The 15,030-nt window shown below is 42.2% G+C and overlaps 1 protein-coding gene across 2 annotated transcripts in view; it reads left to right on the top strand.

Annotated features, from left to right (window-relative positions):
- Positions 1-15,030, top strand: part of UBE2F (ubiquitin conjugating enzyme E2 F (putative)) — a 54,442-nt gene that overhangs the window by 32,343 nt on the left and 7,069 nt on the right. The window contains exons 8-9 of one of the 2 annotated variants that reach the window (XM_010407864.4): positions 575-607; positions 2,685-2,747. The exons of the other annotated variant lie outside the window; for it this stretch is intronic. Of the exons in view, the coding sequence (XP_010406166.1) occupies positions 575-607; positions 2,685-2,747 (96 nt within the window). The remainder of the gene's footprint in view (positions 1-574; positions 608-2,684; positions 2,748-15,030) is intronic. 2 annotated transcript variants of the gene reach the window in all.

Below are 15,030 nucleotides of genomic sequence, written 5' to 3' on the forward strand. Positions count from 1 at the left end.
AGCAAGCTCAAATATACTCATTTATTGAAGTCCTTTGCTGTGCATAGGAAGTTTTTTACTTTGAGGCTTTATCTTTATTGTAAGAGGTGCATTTCAGCCGTGGAATGACTTGAGACATATGCTTTTGTAAGAATAGTATTTCTCTGTACTCCTACTGCTCCTCACTCTCTTTTCTCTGATATTTTGACAGTTTCAAGTATTTGTTTAACCCCTTTTTAATTTTAAGAATAGACTGCTAAATTAAGTTTTATACCCACCCTTTATCCTAAGCAGTGCAGTTTTCAGTTGGTGGCACAGCCTGTGGTATCACTGCTATCCTTGAATGGAGGAGCAACAGCAATAAGGCTCCTGTACACACAGGAAGATCTGATCTTCTATTTGAATATGCAGTATTTGGGTTTTGCTGACCTAGTGGCCATAAAATGGGAAAGCTTTTTCAACATTTTGATTTAAATTAGTAAAACATCACTCTTTTTTTTCCAGTTATTTCATGGATTAATAGAAAAATAAAGTTTGTGAACATGTTCAAAACTCCTGAAATGCATGTCTAACTAACTGTGTTTTTCCTTTGCAGGATATTGTCTGGGGGTTAAACTCTTTATTTACTGTAAGTAAAGGAATATTTTGCATGTCCACTTTCCTTTTGCCTGCCTGGTTTAGTTTCAGCATCACCTAATGCCAACCCTGTGTGTTGCCTCTAAAAGTTTAGGTCTTTATTTTCCTTTGGCTTCAGTGGGTGTCAGACAAGTATGAAATCAGTTTGTACTTCTGTTTGTAGAACTCATCCAGACAGTCTAAAATGACAGGTTCTTATACATGGATTTTACTTTGGTTAGAAATATTAGGGGATGTTTTGATAACAGGTTATTTGGGATCTTCCACACAGTATGAAACTCCTGCTGATTTGCAGGAAATAAAAATTCATACTGCTCTGAGAAGGAATTGTGTTGGTGTTAGTCTTTAAAAGAATGCTATTTAGGAATTAATGACTGCCCTGCAGTCTCATTCCTGTTTTGAACACTCACATTCCTATTCAGGGGCCTTGGTATCTACCCACAGAGTTTGCATAAAACCTGATTTGTCACAGAACTTATGCGATTTTATTCAGGGATCGCATTTCCTCCCCGTTTTTTAAGGTTGATGGGAGCAAGGAACCTGTCATTGCAGGAGCACCTTGAAAATGGAGGAGAGGGCAGGAAGCTGCAAGAGGCAGGCAGGATGCAACAGCTGCTTTTGCCCTAGAGGTGGAGAGAGGCGAAGTCTTTACAAAGGTTACCTTTTTTAGGGATTCCTTTCCACAGCCATTGCTGCTGGGTAGAAAGGTCAGGAGAAAGCAAAGATCAGCACTAACTTGGTGGCCACATTTGTCATTCTCTCTGGAGAGAGCCACCCCTGCCACTCCAGGGTAGAAGGAGGCTTGTATTTCCTGGCATCCAAAGGCTTGGTTTGTTTTTTCAACAGCTTCTTTGGTAAATTGATGTAAAAGTTTGGAGAGCATTTGCCTTTCCAACAAAAGTCAATTGCATTTCACAGTCAGTCTCCCTGTGTATGCCAAGTAACTGGAAGGAAGCAAAATCCTCTGGGGGCTTTCAGGGGCAGAGCTGCACATGAAAATATTGGGCAAAGAGCTGCAGAGAGGGGTGGTCATGCATAGGAGGCCACAGGGATTTGTCATGGCTGGTAAGAGCTGTGCTTCCCTCCTGGATTTCCCTCACACCCGGCTTCTTGAAAATAATTCGGCTTTGAAAAGTTGGCACTGGGATCATGCTGGTCTGGCAGACCCATGAGGGGTTTTATTGAAGGAAGTGAATGAAAATGAGGTGGGCTGGTGTCCTGATTTGAGTGAACATGGAGTTTGCTGCTTGAGGATGAGTCGGGGACTGCCAGGAGCCTTTCACATTGTGGTACAGTGGTATTTTACTCTTAACACAGGCTGACCTTAGATCGGGGCTGCAGGCAGAACGGGGGCCTTGTGATTCAGTGTTATTTCTAGTGATGGTTCCTCTTCTCCGTTGTTTTTAACCCTAGACCCTTCTCCTTCCAAAATTAATATTTGAGATTAAACTGAGAGACGTGAGGTTTGTTGTGACTATTTCTGCTCCCTGACCCCACATGTCTGTAGTTCTCGAGGTCTTTGCACTCCTTTTCCTCCAGGCACTGTTTTTCCCAGAGCACTAAAACTTCCCTGTCAGGCTCCAGGTTACATAGCTTCTTCACAGAGAGAATTAAATTGCTTTTCTATGGATGTGGCATTAGGGAAACTAATACTTTATCAGCACAGTGTTTGCAGAAGTATTTTTTAAAGGTTTACTTTGCCCTCAAACAAAAATCAGCAGGAATTGTGCCTCTTGAAAGTTTGAATGTTTCTCCAATATTTAGCTTAAAACTGTTTTCCAATGGAAATGCATTTGCTTACAGGGAGAAGTGGCTTGGGGCCCTATGTGGCCCATACCAGAAGGGTTCAAGTGCCTTGGTGCAGTTGTCATTTAATTGTCCTGTGATTTGGTTTCCAATTTTCAAACTCATTTGCATTTACCTTTGGCAGGGACACCACCAAGGTAGTGATTAAGCACTACTCTTGCTGCCCTGTTTGCTTTGTTCCATTATCTTGTTCATGAGGGCTTTGGGCTCCTTGTGATGCAGTGAGTGGGAGCCCTGCAATGTTCTCTCTGTCTCTTTTCTAGGATCTTTTGAATTTTGACGATCCTTTGAATATTGAGGCTGCAGAGCATCATTTGCGTGACAAGGTGAGTCAGTGGTTTATTTAAGGCACGTTGTTCCTAAACAAAAACACATTCTGTACTCAGCAGTTCCCAGACAGTCCTTTTAGAGTGGTGGAGCTGCTGCTTGAGGCAGTCAAGTGACTCATTGTATCAGCACCCAGTTATTCAAACAAAAAGTGCTTTCTGTGGGAAAGCAAACTCCACACAGTGGTGTTAGTCACCATATGCTGGGATTGTGGACCATAATGTGGTCACAGCCCCAAAATAGATTATCTTCTCCTTCTTGTGTCTGAGATTTCCCCTGAAGCTGTGCGTGTTCTGTGCAGCAAGCTGGTGGTGAGTTGGTTTGGCATGGTGATATGAGTGACCTTTACCTTAGAAGACCTGTGAAAAGATCCCCTCTTTCTCTGTCCAAAGGCAGCTTTTTTATTCAGACCTCTTCCATGTTGCATGTATTTATGAAGCCAGGAGAAATCTGGGCAAGTTTCAAGAACAGGAATGGGAATTTCTCTTTTCTTTTTACTGATCCTAATTTTCATGTGTGTATTATGGACTGGGCAAAGCAGAACGTGGTCTGGATTAGTGGCCTGCTCAGCATATATGAGATATACTGCTCACCTGTGAACAAAAGTGCCAATTTCTCCTTTGTATCCATCTCCAAAATTCCATTGTGTTACACTACACAGATTTATTCCTCAAGCACATGGAACTCACACTCAGTATGTTCAAGATCTCTTGTTCTAATTAAACTCTTCCGACACTTTTGTTGAAGTTAACCTTTAAGATTGAAGAAAGCTTCCAGGTAAGCGAGTGTTGATTTGAAGAGTTCATTGAAAATACAGTCAGGCAGTGTACCTAATTTATCTCATTTTTTCAAGAGGAAGTACCAGGATGGCAAGTTATCTTTCTAGCTATTTTTTGATTAATGAGATTTTGTAGCTATTCTGGTATTCATCAGTGTTTGCAGGGCTGAGATGAGAACATAAGGCTAAGCTGGAAAACATTGTCTAGAAACCTCCCCTGGAAGAGAGGAGGTTTTGTGATTTTGTTGTATCATGGAATCACAGAATGGTTTGGGTTGGAAGGGACCTTAAAGCCCATCCCATTCCTCCCCATTCCTGGCCTCAGGTGGTTAAAATTGTTATCCTGCACCTCTCAGCCTCATTGAGAAATTGGAAATCCTAGGAATCCACAGAAAGGAAAATGTTACCTGATTTAAAAAACACACCTCCCTCAAAACCAGAGGTGAGCACTCAAAAATAGGTACTGCTACACTAATTGCATGGAAGTTGTTTGAAGAAGTGAAAAGGAAGTTGAGTGGATTTTTTGACAGTATTCTAAATTACAATGTTTTTGGAACAAACATTTTTTATTTATTAAACTCTTAGCAGTCTCAAAAGCATCTCTAAAATTCATATTATGCCACTTTAATTTTTTTTATTTTTGAGCATATCTGAATTTAGTGTAGGTGTTTCATTGATAGTGACAGCACCAGGTAGGGCTGGATTTTCTGTAGTGTGTTTTGTGGTGACATCAAAAAAACCCAATGATGCCTTTGTGGAGAGAATGAATAATGCAAGGGAGAGAAAAAGCTGCAGTTGCAGCCTGAGTTGTTTTTTTTGCTTCCCCCTGGCAGAGATGTCATATTTTATATAAACACTTTGTTGTGGAGTCAGACTGCTGTGGTCCCATCCTGGCTCTTAGGAAATACTTGCAATGCCCAATAGGATTAAGTATGGGAATGCCAATTAGTTTTCTTTCCTCTGAGATTTGTTTCCATGTGTAATACAATTATGCAAACAGTGTATATGTAATATATGCTTGCATGTACAATATCTATATGAACAGATGTGCAAATGCATCCGTACAGAAATAGTTCTGTACACAAGCATCTGTGTCCAGCAGATCCTGCAGGGGAATCCTGGGAGTGTGGGAGTGTGTGGTGTGTGACGGCCAAACCACTGGACCTCGGGCTGCCTCCTGTGGTTCTCCCAGGGGAGATGACTCAGGATTTCACTGATGTCCCTTCAGATTTGAAATCCTGCCATTCCTTTGCTGACATTCCAGGCTGAGCCTGGCTGCCTGAGAGGGTAACAGCTAATCCATGCCTTGCCTGTGGTTATTGAGAGCTGAGGCTGGGGTTTGGTCAGTTCCCAGTTACCATAAATGACTCCTGCCTTGCAGATGCTGGAAAAAGTCACATCAGATATAGCAAATCCTTACTGCTGATTCTTGGGAAACAGCTGTGCTGGGAATGTTTCTGTTAGATCATGCTGGAAGGGACAGTTATGATCCCTTCCTCTGTAAGGCACCTCTCCTTTTTGCATTAAATCAGTGGTGTATAACTGAGCACATCGTTGTAGCTTCTGGAAAAGCAGCCTTGTTCTAGGATGTAAAATGATAGAAAATTCAGAGCTCGAGTTCTGTAATTGATTGCTTTATTAACCTGTCTTACCTGAGATGTGTGTTAGTGCAGCTTCAGCTTCCAGCCCTCCAGGACCTCCTTTAGCTCCAGGAAGGAGCTCTCAGTTACTGATCTTGTTCCTTTGCAGCTTCCTTCAGCCAGTGAGCATCAAGTCACTTTTACAAATTATTTTTTAAAATAAGTATGATGGTTTATGCAGCTTTAGTCATTCTGCAGTTCTCCCACACACACCTTGCCAGGTAATTTTTCGGAAGGCTGTACAACAAATTTGGGCAGAATCTTCAACATCTGTTTTCACAAATGCTGGACACTGTGGTGCCCACGTTGCTCTGCAGTTGAGTCACAGTCACTGAAGAAATCATCCTCTCTCAGTGTAGAGCTCAATAAATAAGAATAAAAAGATGATTGATGTCTTTCTGTGTAAGCTAAGCAGGGAGTTTCCCAACACTCAGTCTTCTCACACTGATATAATCTCAGCAGTTTAGTGCTGTGAGTTTTCTTGCTGAATTTCAAGAAGCTCTTGCTAATTAATGAGCTTGGACCACTCTGCATTTAGCACAGAAGTTAGTCTGTCAGTAGTTACCATGCATGGCCAGAGCCATTAATTTTCAGTCAGGTAAATTCCATGGATTCTAAAGCAATGAGCAAGTGTTTAAGTTTTAATGACTACTCACGTAGAAATGATGTGCTAAAAATTGTAGGATTTGCTGGTTTTTATACAGCAAACACACAGAGCTTTACTGATTTGTTCTGTGGCAGCCAGGTGGGCCAAACACTGAAACAACAGGGATAGAACTTGGCAATAGAAATCCAAGTGAGCTTAGTGCCTTAGGACTTGTGTATTCCTCATGCAGAGGTGCTGTGGGTGCTGTGTCTGGGATTTGTTAGCTGAAATCAAGGAAATATTTTCCATATGTCCATCTGTCATGGGTGGTTTGGGATGCTGCCCCAGGACATAGCGATTCGCCGGGATCCTTAAAAGCCCTTACATTTTCTAGTGGTGTTCACTTCTGCCAAAAAACAATTCAAAGCTATGTGTACAACATGCAACAGAAGATTCATTGCATGCTTCGTGTGGCTTAAAGTAGAAGTGGTGCTCCAAGTTTTCTTTAGATTTCTTCCTCACCCAGGCCTGCTGTGTCAAGAACCCTAATGCTGTGTCGTATTTTACTTCTATTTACCCTGTATTTGGTGCAATTCAGGCAAACTTTTGTCATTTACTTTTTCATCCATGTGATCTGCAGTTGTTTCCGTAGTAGGAGAAGCTGAGTAACATCTCCCTGCGTTGTTTTCCTGCGCAATCTTTCCATCTTAGAGGAACCCATCTGTCAGCATTCAGTGCTTTGTGCTGTGTCCTTGTGAAAGACTATGGTGGATTGCACTTGACAGGGAGCTTTTCTTCCTCCATGTGAAAATCCAGCTTATCATATTTACCTGCAGCTCTGAAGTGCCAGAACTGAGAAATCTTATGGGAATAAGCGTGTTGTTGCCAAGGATCCACTTCGAACACAAGCTTTTTTTACTTAGTTCAGTGAGCCCTGATTTTATTTGCATCCTCCTTGGAAAGCAGCATTTAATGCTGAATTATTTTGCATAGGTTTGTGTGGAGGAGTTTGGCTCTGAATTGACTTCTGCAATTCTTTTTTTAATTTTTTGTTTTGTTTTGTTTTAATTAAAGGTTTCTCTGGGTGGTAGAGAAAATAAGGTTTGTATTTCAGGATTATTTCTGTGGAGATGGATTTTATGAAGTTCATGGTGTTACGGAATCCGAAGCTGCTTCTTAAGGTTTCCTCTTAGGATTGTAATTGCCCTGCAGAGCCTCAGTTCTTTAGGAAACTTGGCTTAAAAAACTCAGTCCCTCCTTGCAATTGCTTTTGGTCTTTGGAGATTGTTCTAATGAGTCTTGTGGGATTAATGTTCTCCTAAAATTACTTGAGGACTGTCGCCTTGTCTTCACTAGTGAGAGAGCACTGATCTAATTCCATTAGAAATTCCATCGATAATTAGGAACAGTTGCTGAGGATGTATTTCACTGAAGAGTTTTTATAACATTTCATAATTGTGGGCAGTTTTTTAGAGTCCTTAAACACCAAACAGTTCAGAATTTTTATAGAAGAGTCTTAATTTCTCAAGCATTGCCCAGAGCAGCTGTGGCTGCCCCATTCCTGGAAGTGCCCAAGGGCAGGTTGGATGGAGCTTGGAGCAACCTGGGCTAGTGGAAGGTGTCCCTGCCCATGGCAGGGGGTGGAATGGGATGAGCTTCTGTCTTGGTTTGACAGACAGGTGTCTGTCAAGGAAGGCAGGAGCCTCCCTTGAAATGGAAAATGCAACCCCTTTCCCTCCGAATTATTGTAATTTTGAAATAAAGGGGCTTTCAGGCAAAGGTATGAGGAATAGGAATAACAGTTCTTCACTATTATTTATCTATATGTGTATAACCAGTCAAACAAACAACAGTAACTATGGCAGTAACAGCAAACAATCACAAACCCAGTGCCAGCCTTCTCGGCTGTCAGGCCCTTTCCCCTCGGGTGCAGTTCCGCTCGCAGCCGGCAGGGGCGCTGGCGGCTCCCGGTGAGCAGGGCAGGTGCCATGGTTCTGTGGAAGCCGTGATCCTGTAGGAAGGGGCTGCTCTTCCTCGGAAGGTCCAGTGGTGGCTGTGTAGCTCCTGTCCCCTAGGAATCCAGTGGAAAGGGTTTTCTATGGTTATATCAGATTATATCCACGATGGAATGCTTGGTTCCTCCCTCTGGGTGGAGCATCTCACAATGGGGTAATGAGTCATGAGGCCAGGTGTTGGTGGGCTCATTAACAGAAGATAGTCTGGAGGGAGTTATCTCTGAGTCAGGGCATTGATGAGCCATTAATCAGAAAGATAGTCCAGAGGGAGGAGGAAAGGAAACTCTGCCCCACCTGGTTTCAACAGAATACACTGCAACCCAAGACAGCTTCCAACCCAAACCAGTGTGGAATTCTATGAAACCCCCGACCTGACAAAGTGTCAGTGCCTGGGCCAGATACCTCCTGAGAACAGGTGAGCCATGGAAAGAGAAGGTTGTCAGCAAGTAAGTAATGAAAGTAACAAACAAACACAGATTTTCTGTAGAAGATCTTCAGGCATCCCTTTGGAAACACACTAAGTTGAATTCCCCCTAGATTGTCCCTTTGCATCAAAAACTGTCATTGCCCAGCACAGCCTCCTCAGTTCTGGACCCTCCAGAAACAAGCAACAGTTTGGGATTGTAAAACTTGTTTCACCAAGAGTGATTTCCTCCTTGTTGGTTTGGGTGTTTTTTTTGGTTTTTTTTTTTCCCCCCCAGACATTTAAAGTCTGGCGTGGGAAGCACATCTCAAAGTAGAAAGGGGTTCCTGTCCCTTGTGTCTCACCTCAGGTTTTATCAAACACTAATCTGGGAGCCTGGTGCTTTCTTTTCCCAGTTATTCCCCAGAGTGTTAAATACGGGAGCTGGTATATCTGTGATCTTTTATCTCTGCTGAAGTTTGGAGTGATTTTGTCCTTGGACTTGTGGTGCCTTTAGATAGCTAAAGAGTCCCAGAGCTCGCTGCCTCTGTGTCATTTCACATCTGATCCTTCTAAAGACTCTTCCAAAATAGTGTCCTGGCCAGCTGTACTTTTATCCTCTTGGCTTTTTATTTCTGTGCTTATACATAATAAGGGCATAATTACATTTGGGTTTAAGCTTTTCTTCAAAATCCATTTCTCTGTGTAGCTGAAGAAAAGCATTTGAAACTAAATAATGCCTTCAGATTTGGATTCTGCTTTATCTCTTGCCATTGATCATGTTGAAGTTACTTTTCTTCTCTTAATGTAATTTCCTGTCTCAGGAGATCAGTCTGTTTGAAATGCTCTTTGATATGTCAGAATGAAAATCATGATATAAATGCCAGTGTGCCACAGGTGTGTTGGATCCTCTAAGCAGGCAAACTAACAAAAAATTCAGCTTGGAAGTTTAGGGAAAAAGTATGCATTATCTCTATTTCTTCCTCAGATCTTCTGGTTTAAAGTAATTAATTTAAGTGATCTTACAGTAGCTTCTTTGTTTCTCTGTTGTACCTGCTCTATCTTTGTTACCATTTTTATGTCAAAGGCATATTTGAATATTTAGCTCCTGCAGGGATTCTTCCTGTTCAGAAGACATCAGGTCTTTTCCTTGCACTTCCTTACCTCCAAACTGCTTAGATTCTGCTTTTGTTTTCAGTTTATTTTTGGCTTAGTTCCTTGAGGCTTAAATCTCTCTGGGAATTAGAAATATTATCCGCTGATCTGTAGTGATTGTTGGCCAATTTGGGTGCAAAGCAGCTTGTTCAGATAGCAGTCGCCAAAATTGTCCAAGATTCTCTAAAAGACATTTTGATACAAAACACTTAGAGTATATAAAATATAATAAATAAAATTTCATGGTTTGTGGATGCTGCATCCTGTCACTGTACATTTCAGAGGAGATCTTATTTGGGTAAAAAGCATCAGAAATAGCTGTAAACAAGCGTTTTATTTTCCAGGTAATTGTGGATAATCTGTGTTTCTATGATGGGTAGTAGTCCTTGAAGAAACTGAGAACAATTGAAATGGTTTTCTTTTGCAGAGTATTCCAAAGCATGTGGATGGGTCAAAAATCAAATACCAGCTCTCTATTACCCAAGTTTATATCGTGTTTCTTTATTGGATTAGATCCAGGGAATGCATTCCAAGGGTTTTTAATGGCAAACTACTTTCTTCAGTGTCTTCCCTGAGGGATTTTTAAGAAATAATGCTCATTTAATTCATTCAGGCATTATTTTCAGCCCAGTTCTCTTTGTCAGACTTTTCACCCTTGCTGTCGGCGATTGAATCTCAGACCCAGAGCGGCAGGAAATCCGAACCATTTATTCAAAGCAGTGAGTTGGTTTTATACACTTTTCCAAGGCACAGTATTTCCTTATGTGACCTATCCCATGTTGCCACATCAGCAACACACTTTCCAAATGTCCTTCTATGGGGTGATCACTCGCTGTTCACTCATCTGCCAGCTCCCGGCAGGCTCCTCTCCATAGGGGTCTGCCGTGTTTCACTTCCTCCCGCCAGGGTCCTGTGCAAAGCCTCTCTGTGCCCCCTGTGCTCCTTTGTGCTGCCGTGTGCCTCTGCAGGCAGGTTTTACAGCTCACAACCCAATTCTGCCTTATAATTTCCCTACCTTGCAAATGGTTTCCCATCACAGCCAGCTGGAAGTGTTTCCAAACATACTCCTATAAAATTCTGTATTCAAACAGTGACAGTGATATATGAAGATTTTTGGTAATTGCTGTTAACGTTTTTTAAGCTCAAATGTCAAAAGTTGAGTGATGACTCAAGGCAGCTGAAAAATTTGCCTTAAAAAGAGAAAATCTATCAAAAACGTTTACTTGAATTTAATTTCATGTAGTCTTAAAAAATATATTTATATTATTATTGTGTTTGAGCTGGTGCTAGAGGAGAGGAAATGTGCTGGGTGTGCAAGGTGCTCATAAAGTGTGAACATTTAGAGCTGAATTCTTTTTAAGGGGTTAAAAAAAATGAAAGTATCAAAGTTTGACCTCTTGAACATGGCATGAAGGAGTGGTAAATCAGCAATAAACAAAATTTTCTGGATTTGTTTTTTTTTTTTTTTTTTTCTGGCACTGTGCTGGTGCTTGACTTCAAGGATTGCCTTGGTTAGCCCTGCATTCATTTTGACAAGGTAACTGGAGAAAAGGGGGTTGGTTACAGCCAAGTGAAGTGTTGTCAGGGAGTGGGGCTTTTCCATGGACTCCAGCCCTGTGTTGGCAGACTCAGAAGGAACTTAATCTGAAAACTTCAGCTTGTCATCATGTCCTGCCTGCCTTGTCAGGAGTGTGAATAATTCAGTAACAAAAGCTGCAAAGCCTGAATAATTTTTGTCTGCTGTCTTGAAAGATCTTTGTTTCAGTAGTAAAACATTTACCATGTAACCTCCAAATTACTTTCCATGTGATATCATAGTGTCATAGAGTGGTTTGGTTTGGAAGGAACCCTCGAGACCATTCAGTTCCACCCCCTGCCGTGGGCAGGGACACCTTCCCCTGTCCCAGATTGCTCCAAGCCCTGTCCAGCCTGACCTTGGACACTTCCAGGGATGGGGCAGCCACATTAATTTTGGCAGATTTTGTACTATGTCTTAGCACTGGAAAAAAATCAGACTATTTACAAGTTATGCGGGAGCAATTTAACAGCCCTGTCTGTTCAGAGCCCTTTAATCAAGCATCCCCCTGGGTTTCCTCATCTGGGAGTATCATAAGGATGGTGGTTAGCACATGACTCCTTCTCCGAGTAGGTAGAGCTCTCCTCTGTGTCAGCTCATGGTCAGGCACTCCATGTGCTTGGATTACAGATACTTATCCTGGAGGATTGGGCAATTGCTTTTACTCTGTTGTATTTGGCTGCATCAACAGAAATAAGTTTTAATGGTGCTTCTGACCAGAAGAGCCTGTTGGGCTGTGTGCTCCCCAGCAGTGAAATGTGAGCTGCAGGGAGCTGGGTTTCTTGCATTCCTGCACCATCTAACTCTGCTGGGGTATTAACTTATCCCTGAACTCAAAATCAGCCCCTTTCTCTTCCCCAGCCCTTCCAGTGCTTGGTGCAGAAAACAACAGCTGTTTGGGATTCTTTCGTAGCATTGAGCATATGAACCCTGGGCTGAAGTCCCTCTGGAAAAAGAAATGGGGATTGCATTTGATAGGGGAAAGAGTAAACCACGTCTGGGCAAATTTTGAATATTCCTGTTTTTCATATTCTCTGAAATTTCACCGATGTCTGCCAGCAGAGTTTAAATATGTAGATAATGCTGAAAGATTTAACAGGTGGCAACAAAGATGATCCTTTGGTTTAAGGTTCTTAATTGCTTCATCAGGAACAAAAATTGATGTTTTACCACTGCAGATTTGGGTTTTTTCTCCATTAGCTACAGGCAAGCCGAGCTTTTCACCTTGTCTTGATTTTCCTTATGGTGTTCAATAGTACCTGTAAGTGATTTCATTTTGATGTCTTACATTATAAACTGAAAAATGGGTTTAAACAAAAATAGGTGGCTTTTGTATTTTCGGTATTGTGAAGTGGTTAATGTTGGTTTGCTCTAGAATTTGTAGGTTTGACACTTAGGTTTGTGTGAATAGAATAGGATCTGATGTTCCCAAATTGCAGTGCTGGCTGACCAAACTAAATTTAAATGATGGAGAGCTGTTGTGGTGCTTGGTACTATGTTGATGAGAATTGGAGTGCTGTGGAGAGGGAAATGATTCACCCCCAGTAGGACAATAGAGCAGTGGGAGGCTGGGCATTCATTTGGATCATCTTAGCCTGGATTAATATCCTGACATTTAAATTGCATTCAATTTCTTATCCTTTCCCTGCATGTCCCAGTCTTGCTGTAATGTTCCTACACAGACAACCCTTCTCACCTGTTTTATCTCTGCTCTGACAAGTTCACTTTTGAAGGAGTAAATACAGACCACTTTCCTCTGCTGTGCTGCCCTTTGTATGTGCAGGTGCCAAAGGTTCCCATTCCACAGATAAGCTTAAGTGCACAAGGGAAGAAGCAACCAGTTTTTAAATCTTGACATTCTACTTTGTATTTTTTTTATCTGCCTGCAACATAAATCCTTTTTCTGGCTGTCAGAACTGAGGTTGGCCTGTGGCTTAAATCAGCACTGGGCTGCACTGGCTGCAGTCACAGCTGAGTCTCTCATCCCAGGGCTTTTCTCTCTTACATCTCGGAAACTTCAACCCTACAGGCTTGTGATAAAGAGAGTGAAGAATGTTTGGCAAGGAACTCAGTGCAATACCGAGGTCTGAGTCGCTGACAGTGTCAGATTTGGGTGGATAAGCCACCCTTCCCTGAGGAGCCTCTGGCACTGCCTGAGACTGACAAAAAGAGGCTTCACCAGGGTTTTTGAAACCATTCTCCTTGTGCTGCTCAGGAGAGAGTTGCTCTTCATGGTTGGCAGTGGCTTAGGATGCGTGGCCACTCATCCATGATGTATTTGCTGTATTCTACTGGCAATCCCAGCTGTAATTCCTGGGCCGAAAGGAAGTTTTCTCCCATGTGTGATTGAAGTCTATGGCCATCTTTTTAAAAATAGAAGCAAAGGCTGTCATCAGGAGGGTAATATCCTGAACAAGGCATTATAGTACAGAGAGCTGCTAAAATATGTGAAAAAGAAAAGAAGGTTTTTGCCTTATCCTTAGAAGCATATCAATTTAATGTAATTAATGTGAATTATTGTACGTGGGGAGAGATTCAGAACTGCAGGGCACTTCAGGTTTAAAGTAAATTTTTGATTAAAGTTTCTTAGACTGTAGAAATGCAGTTGGATAGGGGAAGGAGGGGAATCCCTCCATATAGTATAAACTAAACAATCTGGTCTTGAACATACTGAAATACAAGATAACAGCAATTAGTTGTAGAACAGAAGAATTTCTGTGGAGCTGAGGGTGGAGGAAATACTGAGTTGACAAGGGTGATGTTTTCCTCCTCCATACCCCAAGACTAAAAATTATCCTTTTAACAAAATGTTCCTGTGTTTGGTGTGTCACTGTGGTGTGGAGAGATGTGTCAACCCAGTGCCACCGTTGCTTTTAAAGCATTTCTGTTTTCTATCCTTTCACTTCTCTGATGAAAGTTGGATATCTGTCAGTCTGATAATCTTGAAACAGCAGCAGAATAATTTGAAGAAATACAAAATTATGGATAATGATGAAAGCTAGGAGCCTCTGGAAAACTTGGCAAGGCAGCTGTCAGGTTGCATGAAAATAATCTTGTGTTTTAATGTAATGCAAGTTAAAGGACGTGATAGAAACATTTCTTTCTTGTTCATGGCCAGCATAATCAAGTGAAATGATTCTGAATCACATTAGAGGGGGTGTTTGTTCTGTAGCTGTAGGTTTTCCAGCACTTCATCCTTGAGACATTTCTAGAAGGTGTTTTACTGCATCACTGAGGTTAGCAGGGACCTCTGGGGGTCGTAGTGACTCTGTGCCACTGATCATGGCCCGCTGAGCCCAGCCTTTCAGCAGGTTCAGTCGCCCCCACTGCCCCTTTACATGGTCTATCCTGAATCAGTCTGTCCTGGAGCTTCACTGAAGTGAACCTTTAGCAGTTGCTTTGCTTTTTAGTGTTGGTTTTTGGCAGAGGAATAAGGCTTATGCAGTGATTCCACCCATCTGTCCCCTCATCCCGGCCTCCCTCTCAGTCCCTCTAGCTTCTAAACACACACATGGATTTCCATCAGATTTGACAGAGCAGCAGAGTCTTTACATCCAGTTCCTGTAGCTGTCACCAAAACTGGCAGCAGCAGCAGAGAGAGGCTGGGCTGGGAGGAAGGCTCCAGGTGGCCTCTGTGGGCACATCCAGCTCGGAGCAGACTCTGAGCTTTGCCCTGCCTTTGGCTGCTGGCCAGGCTGAGGTGGTGAAAAGTGCCAAGGAAAAGCTGTGTGGGTGTGGAGAGCAGTGATGAAAGTCTGCGAATTTGTGAGCAGTCAGATTTTGCTGTCTTTGCTTGCTAAACGTGTCTTGTAAAGTCTTTCTTTCCCGTGCCAGGCTTTCCTTGGCTGTAGGGGACTCCAAACTCCTGCACACCAAGTGAGGCTTTATTTTGGTAAAGAGAACTCCCCACAAGCTATTCAAACACCACAGGGTGTTCCATTGCTTCCAGCTGATCACAAGAGCTGCATATTTTTACTTGCAGTTGTCTTTTTTCCTCTTCCCTATTTAGCCACATTTGAAGTAATTAGTGGGCACACTGCTGCATATATGAATTTTTAGGGGATTTTGTGCAACTCTGAGTTTTTTCCTTTTCCTTGCTGCTGGCTCTTAACTCCCAACAGTGGAAAGA

This window comes from Corvus cornix, chromosome 7, assembly GCF_000738735.6.
Source record: "Corvus cornix cornix isolate S_Up_H32 chromosome 7, ASM73873v5, whole genome shotgun sequence".
Classification (NCBI taxonomy): Eukaryota; Metazoa; Chordata; class Aves; order Passeriformes; family Corvidae; genus Corvus; species Corvus cornix.